This window comes from Scophthalmus maximus, chromosome 14 (genome assembly GCF_022379125.1).
Source record: "Scophthalmus maximus strain ysfricsl-2021 chromosome 14, ASM2237912v1, whole genome shotgun sequence".
Classification (NCBI taxonomy): Eukaryota; Metazoa; Chordata; class Actinopteri; order Pleuronectiformes; family Scophthalmidae; genus Scophthalmus; species Scophthalmus maximus.
In genome coordinates this window covers 18,410,245-18,424,729 of record NC_061528.1, presented here as the reverse complement: position 1 = coordinate 18,424,729, position 14,485 = coordinate 18,410,245, and the positions used below count along the sequence as shown (strand labels likewise).

Genomic DNA, 14,485 nt, shown 5'->3' with positions numbered 1-14,485 from the left:
CCTCTCCGTTCAGCGAGCAAACACACACATATATGTGCATGTGAGGGCAGGACAGAAAAACAGACAGACATGGTTCTCTGTCATGAAATTGTTTGGAAACGGAGGCCAGTGCAAGTAACATGTACACATGTTACAGATCGCAACTTGCAAATAAAAATCATTTCATGAGGAGAAAATGAATCTAATAAAGTAGCAGGCTGGATTTAAATGAGTAGTGGGCTGTTTGGGCGGCAGCTGGAGCTTATCGAAAGCTCCGCTTCTAGTGGCTTTTAGTGGACAAGTTGAAACCTGTGAAATGACTGAGGGAGGCTGTGTGCCTCTGAACTGACATTGCATTGTTGTTCCTTATGCTAGAACCGAGGTCCATCCAATATCAGGTGTTAGAAATAAATCAGGCGAGCTGCCTTTTGACCTTGTTCTGAGGTCTAACAAGGGCCGAGGGTTATAAGTTGTCTCAAATCTTAAAATACTTAATACAATGATTCACCTCAGATTGAGCATATCATTTATATATTTATTTATTTACTTTTTAGCAGCCTTTATGTTAAACATATTTAATCCCAAAAAGAAAGAAATGTGTTTGTTAGAACACATGCTTTTTGAAACTTGAACAAACACGTTTCTAAAGTTTCTAAAGAAAGAAAATGAGTAGCTGCATCTTGGCTTTTGTGTTATCGAGTTAGACGGTAAAGTAAGTCAAAAATATGCACTTAATCTATTTCATCCTTAAAACTGGTTTTGCCTAAAGGTTAAACCATAGGCAATGCACTGCTTCCATCACTCAGTGTGAACTGTCAGACTGCATTCAGTGAGATAAAACACCCAGATTCTTTCCTGACTGCAGATAAACCGAGAGTCTTGACGGTGAACTCGCAAGGGCATGCCAGATTTCATGGGTGAAACAAGCAACTCAGGGCGGCTTCGCCGAGACCAGCCTGCGTTGTAGTTAACGCTGGGAGCACCACATGATTTTCTACACAAGTGGAAAGGAGAGAGAGAAAAACAAAATGTACACAGTCTAACCAGAAAACTGCTGCTATAGGATAAACCGTGACACAACATGGGTCTACACCACAGACCATCGGGCTCACACGCTGTGTGCTTGAGCTCTCTAATCTGCCCACTTGACCCCTTTTTCTACAGCGATTTTTGACTCAAACAGAAAAACCACCGAGAACATGGCAGCAAGGGAGTGGTGACTGGAATTCCAGTTTCTGTTCAGGCAGCCTGGTTTTTATCAAGCCAATAAATAATACGGTGCGTCTGTAATCTCTATAGGAGGGATGTGGATAACGAATTGGAAATTATAATGAATATTTAAAACGTTGACAACCCATACGCAGACTACGAAGCCAGTCAAAGGCATATCGCTAAGACATTCAGATTTGGACTGTTTGTCACGAAAGCACCGGGTGTCAGTTTCTCAAGAGCAGAGCGAGGGCACCAACGAGGAGGGCGATGCCTCGACGGGTTCGGGGGGAACAGCCCACGTCTGACACCGGTTAGACATTTCTTCAGCTCTACTTAACTAGCTGCAGGTGTTCTCCCGAATTACAGTGGGCGTCTTCGGCTGGGGTTAATTAGTAAACTGGATTATTCAGCAAAAGCGAATTGAAAAGAAATAGGATTCAGATCGACTTTTGCTCGAGGGCTTTTATCGCGAAGCAGCTGCAGAATGCGCTGAGTTTGCGTCGTACGACCAGTGACTGCACCTGCTGCGTGACAATAGTCATCTGCTGCAGACTCTGGTGTTTCCTTCCCGCTCGAGCTAAAAGCCCTTTGTTGGCAGAGTGTAGCAATAGGAGGTGTGGACAAAAGGAAAAATAAAATGGAGGTGAGAGATGCTTATCTTCAACAGTACATCCTTCATATCCACCATATCAGCAATAATCAGCTGAAAAACATATGACAACGAAACAAAAATGCAAGAAAATCAATGGGTATTTTCTGACAATCACTGTCTTAACGCTAAAGGAACCAAGAGGATTTATGATACTTGCTGACGATTGTTGGCTCTGTGAGTCAAAAGGCACATTATGGTCACATTCCAAGACGTGCTCATATCTAATAAAATAGAGGCCCACCTCTTCGGAGTGTAGGCCGTCAGCCGACAAATTTCTCAGGCTATCAGCATTCTTAAGATTCTCCTGCCAGTCACACAGGACAAATTTATTGACTGACCATCGAACAACCTTGATGCAGTGAACACAGGGAAAAGGCTCTCGCTTTGCACAATGAAAAAAATAAGATCAAGGAGCCGCGTTGCACGGTAACAGTTAAGCTGCTCGGCAACACTGACACTTGTGGGTTTTGGCTTGAATCGGTTGGTTTTCATCACCCTGAAGGAATTAACACGATGACTCATGCGTCTTAGAAAGCAGCGTGGATCATTAGCTGTAAATTGTGGAGCCCATGTCGAGGCATGTGCCTACACTGATCTGTCTCCAACAAAACAGTAAGGCAGACAGTGTTACTATACTGGATTGTTATCTTGTACAGTGTTTCATCGGGGTCTGATGAAGATGGTTTGGCCTGATAGGAAAATGGTTAAGTGATCGTAACAAGAAATCAAACAGACAGCTATTGATTTCATTTTTTGCCAAACGAATTCCATATGTATATTCATGATAGTATCAAACATTAACATTTTACATTCAGTGCTTTCAAGGCTACATGCCGTGATGCCTGATACTAACAGATCGGTTTGTTGGCTATACGGCACGGTGACCACATCCAAGATGGATTGCAGTTCATATACAGAAGAATAAACTACAGTGTGTCAACTGTATGATGTCTTAATAGAGCCAAGATTAAAACCAAAACGAGAAGTAATTTCTGGGCAAGTGTCTGTAATTTAAAACCACCTCTAATGTCCTTTGTTTTCATCGTCCTCAGTTTCCCCAGATTAGAACCTTTTTTGCTCTACAAACTCTGGTCTCCTCTACTTAGAGCACATTAAAGACAGTGTTCTGACAGTTCGACCAAAAGTTAAAAGTTAAAAACCTTTGAAATGTGAATTATAAAGAAACCTCTCCTATGAGCTTCAAAGAGTTAATCCTCTCTGGAAATAGACAGTAAATGCAAAGAAGCTTTGATAACGTGACATTTGTAATTACTGTCTATTATGCCATCACTCTAACACATCTGTTTTGTTTTTTTCATGGTGTATAATATCATCACATTCGACATGAATGCACAAATTCAACCTGCCTACACAGGTCTAAGATTTACGAAGCAGCTAAAATGCTGGCAAAGGTGAAAATGCATACACACATCCTCTGTCAGCATTCAGCACGAGCCAAGAAGGAATTTCCATCCATCCCTGTTGTTGTTCCTGAACGCACAAGTGAATGACATCGACCAAAGAAGACGTGGGCTTCATGTGGAAAGAATGTGCAGGCAGATCTCATTTCTGCACGAGCTACGTTGTGTAAAGAAGTAGATTGTCGGATCCGTTTGCTGGCCAGTCCCCTCTGTTGCAGTCTCTTTGTCCTTTTGCTGGTTCTTTGAACCCGTGAGGCCTCACTCAAGTGTTGAGTTTCAGTTTGCAAGGCACTTCAAGAACATGTCAATGCAGATCAATACTTTGACAGTAAATACAACCATGAAAAGGGGGTAAAACACTCCTTTTTTTATTGTTGCAAAGCTTCCTCTTTGCATTGGAGGAAACCATAGGACCGAACCCTTGACATCAGCAGACTGGCAGGAAATTCACAATAGGGGAACATCTAAAGCAAATGAAATAGAAGCGGGAAAGGTGCAAATCTCGCACTTATATACCCTGGACTGGACATTTACATATGTAAACGTAGTTCAAGTGGACAAATAATTCAGTTGCTTCAATTGGTACTCAAAATATCATCTAATTTGAAAGAAATTCAAACTGAGAACCACGACCCATTTGCTGCCTTTGACAATTGGGGATTAGACAACATACAACTTGCCCTACCTTTAAATATAATATTTATTTTGTGAATTAACTATGTGTTCACTAACCCGAAGGTTGGCGGTTCGATCCAAGCTTCCACCAGTCCGCATGCCGGTGTCCTTGGGCAAGAACCTTAACCCTAAATTGCCTCTGACGTCGCCTCGAACAGTGTATGAATGTGACAGAAAAAGTGTGGTAAAACAGCAGCCCTGTATAAATGTGTGTGAATGGGTGAATGTGACTTTTCCTGTAAAGCGCTTTCAGCGGTCAATAAGACTAGAAAAGGGCTGTATGAATAAAGTCCGTTAAACATTTGTAATGTAATGAGAGCTCAACAGTCTGCACCTGCAGCTGCGGCAGTGGGCTGAGGTATTGCAGTGTCATCGTCCCGTATTGCAATACCAGTGTAGACATTGTTTTCAGTCTTGGTTCTACAATCGTTCTCTTTCTCTCTGCAAGAGGCGTAGACAGGGGCACAAACTTTTAGCTAATGTGGCACTACACTTTCAACCAACCCCTTAGTGAATTATATCGGGCATCTTATGCTTCACCTTCATCTGACACTTTAATCCCTTCTAATGAAGGGAGCCAATGGCTGGAGGGGAATGACGTAATGCCAGTGGCTATATCAGAGGCCTGGGGGATACAGTAGAGGAAGATCACTAAGTGGGACAAAGAGGGCTTTCATTGACGAGACAATATCAGGGCGCTCAATTAGTACAGGCCAGACTACTCTAGGGTCCAGGGTGCCAGCATTCATTGTTCCCCCCTGATGGGTTCTTTAGTACAAAAAGCCCACAGGTCATGGTCTTCCTCTGTTTCAGCTTAAGCCAAGCTAAGGCATGTTACAATCCACGTGATGGGGCTTTGGTGGGCTGGTGCGCCAACCTGATATGAAAAAATGAACTTAGTGAACCAACGGGAAAATATTTGGGCTCAACAGCCAAGAGGTATGACTCCTCGATTGAATTTATTGAATTTGGTTAGGTAAAGTATTTCAAAAGTGATACCAAACATGAGACGACTTATTGTTTATCATGCTCGTATCAATATCAGCTCTCTCAACCAATGTAAACTAGGACACTGCTCTGCCAGGTCTGCAGGCAAACAATAGTTCATGTTTATTTTCAAAGCATAGTGCAACACGCTCAAATGACGCAGATACAGATCAAATATAAACTGAGGTTAAGGAATTTCTTCTCAAATACAGCTTCTTACTCTGATCTGATCTTTGTACATATGGTATGCTCATACACACTTACATTTGTTATTCTCAGCCTATGGCCTGCAAAGTAAAAACAAGCACAAAACCCACTTAGCCCAAGGGTGAGCACGCCCTGACACACCAAGCAAAGAGTGGACCACCACATATGGCCGGGGTCATATGGAAAAACATGGGGCGAGGTGAGGCAATGTGACAGGAGGAAACATGAGGCAATATGAAGCAATATGGGATAGCGTGAGTCGAACTAGCCATTTGATTTAGTTCTCACTAGTTCTTTGAACTTTGGCCTAGAGATTATGTCCGCTGCTCAGTAAAGCACCAAAACATTTTGGGTCGCGGCTATGTGTGTAGAGTGTGAGCAAAATGCAAGCTATTACACGGCCTGTGTAGACAGCTGTATTGTTTAAATACTGTAGAGGCGTATCTAATCCTGCATACAGTGAGCCATGAGAGCAAGTATTCTCTTGTATTCTTACCTTGTGTTCTGATTTTAACTCGGGCAGACACATTCAAGACAGGAAACTCAAGGTTACAAAGACTTCACACAGCCAAGTCTATTAACAAGTCCAAATAATAAGGTTATAAACTGAAGTTGTGAAACCCCAGGGTTCTGCTGAACATGGCAGTAACTGGGTTTCAGGGGATGCTTCAGCCAGTTAGGTGACCAATGAGGCAGGGAATTGGACTGCAGACCTTCCAGCTCGTCTCCTTGGCTGAAAATGCGTCTCAGGCTCAGTGGATGAACGGCGCTGCAAATCTTTCACTGGCCCTCTAAATATTTAACGTCCCCTTGGTCGGCCTATGTTCCTGCTCTCTAAACCTCTCAATGGATGGCACTGTGCCACCTGGCCCATAACAACCACTGAGTGAATAGAGGGCACCCTTTATTGTCTGCGGGCTCATGATTCACACAACAATTAGCAGCTTCAAGTTATGAGCAGCCAAAGCATTCGCTCTGAAAAAAAAAAAAAACAGGCTCAGCACATGATCCAACAAGACCCAAAATCTTTTGTTTGAATACACCGTCAAGCAAGGATGTACAGTACATAAAAAACGGATAATGGCACGTCTTTACTAAGATTTTCTGCAGCGCATGGAGGTTGGTGATGAGAGGCACTTCACTTCAGAGCAAGCAAGACTCAATAAAAACACCGGCGGGTTCAGCAGACGACAACACAAACCATTGTTGTTCCTTTCTTTTTTTCCTTTGTTTTTTTATCCAACATTTTGTCAATGCCAAAATAGAGTACATCTAAAAAGTCCACCTCTCAGTTTCTCAAAGGTACAGTGAAGACAGGTCATGTCACCAAATTCCATACCTCACCTCAAATCCCAAACCAAGTCCCACTTCCATCAAGACCATACAAAAGTAGAGGACAGAGGTACAGGACTCAGCAAATCCCTCTTTTGTCGCAGGAGCTCTACACTTGATGGTAATCTCCCCGTCCCATGGGATTCTCCTCATTTCACACCCCCATGGTGTGAGATTTGCGAGAGGGTAAAAAAAGAGAGTTGCCTACAGACATGGCAGCTCTTGAAGGACGGGTGAATGAGTGGAATTCAAGGATGCCTTGAAAAGCGGCCTGCACATCATGAGAGTCAATCGAAAGATAAGAAGACCTGGAGAGCAAAAAAGAGGAATATAACGGCAAGTGAGGTTCGAAACACACAATGACATTCCCGAGAGGGGCCTCATGAAACGCTGAATGGTCTATTCATTCATTTTAAAAAAACGCATTGGGTGGTAGCTTGGGCTAGTATCAACAGTGTTCACATCTGACAGCTAAAACATGCTCAATTCAGGTTTAAAGCCGCAAGGTAGCCTTACAGTAAAATAACGCCAATGGCATCATATCCCAATTTTAGACATGAAGCCGTCTTGGTCACTCTTGAGCCAGTCCTAGTTCATGGAGAGTGAAAAGATGATGGTATAGATTTCTTAGGACAAGAGAATGTAAATGGGTGGAGGGGGGGGTCTCTAGTTTCATGCCTCCCTGTGTTCAGCAGGCTGTCAGTATAAGGACAAGTGATCACTCCCTGAAGCTGGTGACTGGGACAAAGTGCCAGGTAGACGGATCCGGTTTCCTTTGCTACAGCCAAATACGCTTTGTGGTGGAAAAATCTGCACCTGGTGGCCATGGAAACCGGTGTTCACCCAGACTGCGGCCTACAGTGCTGACAAACTGACCACATAGAGAGGAAGTAAGCCCGCACTCAAATTAAATGCTTTCTAAAGAGCTTAAAAGGCCTTTTGACAGGGTAGTTTGGGAGGTCGACGGGTTTATAACAGCACCACATTTTTTATATCACAGCACACCGGCAACTGTTGCCACTATATGTCGACCCATGGCAGGTTTTAATCATGCCGTTTTCTGTTGCATGAAGAAATTCACTAGCTTCCTCCACCGTGCAACAAAGATAATGGAAGTAAAATCGAGAAAATAGCAGTTCTCTTACTACAACCCTTATCTCTCTTTTGTGTTATGATACCACGGGGTAAATCATTTATCTCAGTAAATGTGCACTTGTTGAGATGCATTTTTCTGAAGCAGAATCTTTTCTATAGAATCTTCAAATATGCATAGCTAGATGGACAAGGCTCAGTTTTACTTTGAAAGTCTTGGTAATTTATAAACCCTTTGCTAGATGCTCCGTACTACAAACAAAACCTGCATGTACACTAGAGTCCTGTTATTTGCAGAATAAGGCTTCACACCTTTTAAGCAACTCTTACCTGGATTACGGCTGGGAAAGACAAGCAAATAAGTGAGGGTTTAACCACAAACAGGAAAGAGGGGCTGAGAGCTAAGAGGGCACTCAGTGTGCCATTAGTGCTGGAGATAGTTGGGTGTACAGAGCAAGTGGCCCGACAAGTCCTCTTCTTTTGGAACATAAGCAGTAATTATGGTGTCCCTCTGTATTTTGCCTCGGTCAACCCTGCATTTTGACATCAGGGGCAGCAGGAGAGAACAGCCGAGCGCACCTGAAACGCCGAGTAGCGGGAGCACATAAAAATACAGATAACAGCTGTCAGCAACATTCAAAAGGAGATGCAGTCTGGAAAAAATTATGAGAATCGCAAGTACAGAACAAATACTGAGCAAAGCCCTGCGAGTGCCTTTTTTTACACATGGCAATGCTGACAAATATTTTTTTTCTCTAAATGATCAATAACAGATCTCTATGTCATGTCACCCAACATCAGGATTTTCCTGTAAACATCCTGTTAAACATCAGCTAACGTCCAGTTTGTTTCTACCTCACGTTGAGAATGACAAACATAGAGCATGAACATTTTCTAATGTGGTAGTACCGCACAGGCATAATCATGCTTTTCAAATGATTCATTCTGTTCATGACTGAAACTGAATGGAAGAAGCTCGCTTTATTATGATAAATCTACAAGTAGCCAAAAAAAGTTCTCCCTCAGTTTAACCAGGTATCTGCCAGTTGTTCTCGGTACGTTCACCAGGTATCTGCCAGTTGTTCTCAGTACGTTCACGATCAAAGTGATATAGCTCTGTGATTGAGTGACGCTTGAATGCAAAGGCAGCAGGACACATGCATATAGTGAGGTTGTGCAGAGCAGGTCAGGTGTTAAGCTGAGCTCTGCCTGCTGCTGAGAACTGTACGCTTGTCGCGTGAACATGCCCAGAAAAAGGTGATTCTACAGAGTTTAAGCTGAATCCTGTCAGCTTGCAGAGAACAGTAAAACAGACAGAGGACAGTGACAGATGGTCAGTGTGTTTGTGGGAGAGAGCGAAGAGAGCGAAGAGAGTAAGAGAGCGAGCGACTTGAGTGCTGCACACAGCCCTTTCATGGTGTAATGCTACGAAACACTAAGTTAGACATCTTTTTTGCTTTTCTATAACTTTATGACACGTGGCAAATATACTATATATAGCAGCCTATATACAGCAAATGGGCAGGGTATGCATCACCCCTCCAATACTTTTCATTTGAGTTGGGTCACTTATGTGACATGTGGGTCAATCTGGACAAGGGTTTGTGTATTACGTTAATGATTTTTTGGTGTGTGGGATGGGGGTTTCTTGAAAACAAGTTACAACAAATATGAAAGTGTGATCATCAGGAGCAAAGGAAATACATATCTTTTTTTTTAAATAGTCGCAATACATCAAAGGTTTAAGAAATAGAATGTATTTTACTGTCAGATGGTAATTGTGAAAAATATTATGAAATACGAAGAATCAGTCACATTGATTATGTCTGTGGACATTCAGCCTAATTCCTAATTCGCAAACTGGAACATGTTTTCTAACCCTAACCCCCTAACCCTAACCCTGCAGAGATATACAACTCTCCAGATTCACTACAGGCTCCAGATGGGTCGACTAAATGAGTAATCAAAGCAGGATGTGACCACTGTGGTTTTCTTACAAACATACATCCACATTGAAGTAAACTATACCAAATCTAGATTTCTCTTTTCGGCATCCTCAGTAACAGTGTTTTTCATATATAATAGGACCTCTTCTGGGGTTTTTGACAGCTGTGCTGTTTTAAGACAGAGGTCCTGTTATGCTGTTATGAGTTTTAAGAGACAAACAGGTCCGCCTGCTTGAAGTGACCCTGTAAACGTTGTTGTGACTGTCTCTGTGAAACACAAGAAACGGCCACATATGGAATCTCGAATGTTTTTACAGCACAGCCTAAAACGTAATTTACAAGGCGCCTTGGGTCCATTACTGTTTCAATCTTTTGAAAATGCAGAGAAAAAAAACAGGGAGCAAGAATGGGACATCCAGACACCCACTTGACATTTTGAATGACCCCCACCCACAACCTCCCTCACACACACACACACACACACGCACACACACACACAAGCTTACACAGTCACAAGCAGCGCCATCTCCACAGTCTAAGATACGAACCATCTCCCTAGCAGAGGTCTATTGGCGTGTAAATGCTGGTCGCTGACACAATATGACAAAACTAAAGCTGGATGGACGGAACTTCCAGACCTAATGAGAAACCTCCACAGATGTCGATCACGAATAAGTAGGTTTACTAACTCGAAAATCCAGGGATTAGACATCACAAGGTTCACTGAGTCAACAGAATCTCGGCACAGTCGCTCCATTTATTTCATTTAAGAGCTACTATGATCCTAACTGGGGCCCCAGTGAAATGGGGGCTGAGACACAGACTTTTATTCTTGAGGTGGGGGACTTTTAAATTAATAAGATGAAGTTAAGTCACTTGTGTTTTTTCCTCCATGTCCTCAACAGAGAGAGAGAGAGAGAGGTGCTATTATTTATCAAGCAACACAAAGTGCTGTTTGGTGTTAATGCATATGTGAGGTATATTCTTTGATCAGTTTCAAAAGCAACCTCATAAGAATTGTGGGTACGCAAGAGTTTGTTGTGTACACTTGATTGTACTGTATATGTAATGCAGAGTCTTCCAATAAAATGTTTATTTTTATGCTCTACTTTTCATAGATAAAGTTTAACATTGAATGGATTCTAATAACCATTACTTGCTATGGTCCAGGTTGTAAGCTTTACACACCACATACTTATAATAACCACACTTTTAGCTTCGTGGTTATTAAATAAAATGGCATACCACTAAAAATAACAAGACATAGGCATTATACATCCTGTGGACAAAATATATATCTCCCGTAAATCTCTCTTGGACCTTATAATGACGACATGCAGCAGGAACACAGACACTAAATTCACAAATTACATTACGGCAGTGATCTACTGCGTCTACAGTATTTATACTTACACTAATATTTATTCATTTGCAAACAGTAACACATCAAACTGACATTTTGTAGCATCTGTATCACGAAAACCAGAAGGAAACTAACTAAATATGTAAAAAAAGACAATAATCCAAGTGAGTGATGAGCAAAACTGTACAGTTGAGATTGTTGAGAGGTATGGAGGCAGATGTTTTCCTGCAAATGCTGCAAACATACAGCATGTTGACACGTCGACAGATGTTTGTCAAAGGGGGGTCTGCTCCAGACAAACTGCTGCATCTCATTTACTACGACTAGAGTTTAAAGCTCCAGATTATCAGATGGAAGTTACAGAATCACGTCAGACATGAGCCATGTCATTTATCAAATATGAATATAAAAAACGTTTTAATTTTGTTAACACTACGTAGCACATTCAGAGAGGGTTCCATTCATCCCTTGTGGTAAATGTTTCAAATGGCTCTCCTGCTCCTCTGGCCAACACGGCTCTGAAAAGGAGGAAACCTCTAGCCAGCTGTGATTTTTAATGTGGCATCTAATTCAGCCATTAAATAGCACAGCGGGGAGTCCCCTTACAGCTGCTCCCCCTCCCCCCACCTCGTCCCTGCTCCCTTCAGGCAAAACCACGCTGGGTGCATGTCAAAGATCACATGACAATAGGGATTCCTGACCCAGTCAGGGACTGGGAGAATGAATCAGGCCTAATTCAAGCATGTCGCGGGCGACCAAAGGCCCTGCTCCTGAGACTGAGCGACAGGCGCTTTCAGCCTGGACACACACAGACCGGACAGCATTCCTGCGAAAATGTCAGTGTCTGAGAGTTCACTTGAATGCGTATTTGTGATCGAAACCAGTTACAATACAAGACGGGATACGATCGGGACTAGGAGTCATTTGTTCATCGAAGCCCCCAAAAATGCTGCATCTCTCCGTCAGCGATCACACTCAATCAAATATTAATTGACATCCTCTCAGTTTCCCCTCCCTATCATCTGACAGCTTCGCAGTTCGCTCCGACTGTACCTTTGCTAAATGAAATGTGGGACGTTGGTGAGGATCAAAGATGAACAGAACACAGGAGACATTCTTTCATTCACAGCTACCACTGTGTGCCAAAGAAATGATCCACTGTCTCGGCCTCTTGTCCAGATGCCTTGACAATATAACATCTGGAAAGATACAAGTTTGCAATTCTGCTTGTGCCGTTTGGGTTAACAGGTCATTAGACGGGGGGATGGGGGGAATGAGGGAGGGGGCTCTTTCAGAAGTGGGATGCAGCCACCGCAAGGCGTTCGTCTCTGGTCAGACACAGAGTAAAGACACAGGATAAATAAAGACAGAATGTAAGTTTCTGAACCCTTGTGGACTTTGGACTTGAGGAAAAACCTGTAAACAGAACCCAAAGCCACTTTGACCTTCTGCTGCCCTTCCTATCACTCAATAAAAACGCCTTGTCACCACAGCTTTGCAGCCATGCTGCCCGGTCAGTAAGCGGTTCCATGAAAGGTCGGAGGCTGCAGGGTGAACAAATGTCCTCCAGTGCGTGAGGCATCCCACTCTGGACATAGCCCTGACGAAACATACAAGGCGATGTGTTGCAGCAACTTTTTGCAGTTCAGTGTCTGTAAAACAGCCGAGGACTTATTGTGTACGCGAAGGGACTCATGAAGTGGAACAACCCAACTTTATTCAGAGAAGCCACCTGCTGCCATGACTCCACTGTTCCCACAGGTTTGGAGCCGCACGGGGCAGATCCAACTCCAATGTGAACCAGTATTATGCCGTTTTTTAAATCTATTGAGAAGAAAATGAGTAAATTGCAAGATCGTGTCCTGCTCGACACTGATGTGGGTGTTGAGCCCTGACATGCACGTCCCGGGGTCGGCTCTTACCTGGCCACTGCGACGCCGCCGGGCTGACCAGAAGCAGGAGGCAGCAGACGACGCGCTCCGGCCGCGACCAACACCTGCGGACGCAGCAGAGCACTCACGTTCACCGGCCACCACGGACAGACAGAGTTCAACTGAAGAAGAGACAAAGAGAGAAAAGTAGGGTACCTCATCTTCATTGCGTCCTTCCCTGGTATCGAGCGCTAAAACTACATGGACCGCTGACGAGGGTCGGGGCCGGGCGCGGGCGGGGGGGGGGGGGGGGGGGGGGCGGGGGGGGGGGGCGCGGTTAACGGGGTGAGAGAGAGTCCGCAGCTTCCTGGGCCCAGCACCGCTGCAGCACGCTGCCAGAACAGCTGATGGAGACGCAGCGCTCCGCTGGAGACAGACGAGAAGTGAGCGAGCGGCGGAGGGAGGGAGGGAGAGAGGGAGCGGGGGGGGGGGGGGGGGGGGGGAGCGCAGCACGGGCTTCCGCCAGGTCCTAGAAGGGAACTACTTCCACAACTAGCAATAATAGCAATAATGATAATAATATAATGATAGCCAACTACTAGTATTGATAAAATACTACTGATAATACAAATATGATGCAACTACTAATACTAATATTAATAATATAATAATATCATGATAGCCTACTCCTGCTATAACTACTAGTACTTCTAAAATAATAATATAATTATACTACTTGTGAAACTATTACTAATACTACTACAACTGATTATAATAATAATAATAATAATAATAATAATAATAATAATATCATTTTGAAAACCTTCTACCACCTACTACTATTAATACAACTATTATTATTACTTTTGCTTATTATATTACTACTGCTACTAATTCAACTAATAATAATAATAATGAGATAATAATGATAGCATACTATTACTACTATTTATAATAATAATAATAATAATATAATAATAATGATAGTGTACTACTACTACTACTACTATTAATTCGACTACTACTAAAAATAATAATTATAATAAGATTATAATAATGATAGCATACTACTACTACTAATTCGACTACTACTACTAATATTAATAATATCATAATAATGATAGCGTACTACTACTACTAATTTGACTACTAATAATAATGAGATAATAATTATGATAGTGAACTACTACTGGTAATTCGACTACTACTACTAATAATAATAATGACATAATAATAATGACAGCGTACTACTACTTCTACTACTAATCTGACTACTACTACTAATAATAATAATAACATAATAATAATGATAGCGTGCTACTACTACTACTGCTAATTCGACTACTACTAACAATCATGACATAATAATTTTTATAGCGTACTATTCTACTACTAATTTGACTACCACTACTACTAACATTTTAACAATGGAGACAGAACAGACAAAATGAGCACTGTGAGCCTGTGTCTCCTCTAACAAACCATGTGTCCCTCTGTCAATATCCACTCTGTCGAGTGGACGTGAATAGAAGAAAAACTACAGCTTGAGCTGAGTAAACCAAAGTTTTCCTCTGGAAAATCTCCTGTCATTCATGCTCAGTTGACACTGTCATTACACCCTCTCAAGCTGGAGTGGGCTCACAAGGAACGACCTGGCAACACAATGAACACACGGCGTTTCAGCGGAGGCTTGTTTACTTTGGTTTTTGTGGCTCAGAGGTAAGAGAAAGGTGGGACCCACCTGAAGA

The 14,485-nt window shown here is 42.7% G+C and overlaps 1 protein-coding gene across 1 annotated transcript in view; it reads right to left on the bottom strand.

The window, feature by feature from the left end:
• The window catches only part of col18a1a (collagen type XVIII alpha 1 chain a), a 73,188-nt gene extending 60,122 nt beyond the window's left edge, over positions 1-13,066 (bottom strand). The window contains exons 1-2 of the mRNA XM_035603983.2: positions 12,954-13,066; positions 12,789-12,862 (exon numbers count right to left, since the gene is read on the bottom strand). Of these exons, the coding sequence (XP_035459876.2) occupies positions 12,789-12,862; positions 12,954-12,964 (85 nt within the window). The 5' untranslated portion in view covers positions 12,965-13,066. The remainder of the gene's footprint in view (positions 1-12,788; positions 12,863-12,953) is intronic.
• Between the last annotated feature and the right edge of the window lie 1,419 nt (positions 13,067-14,485).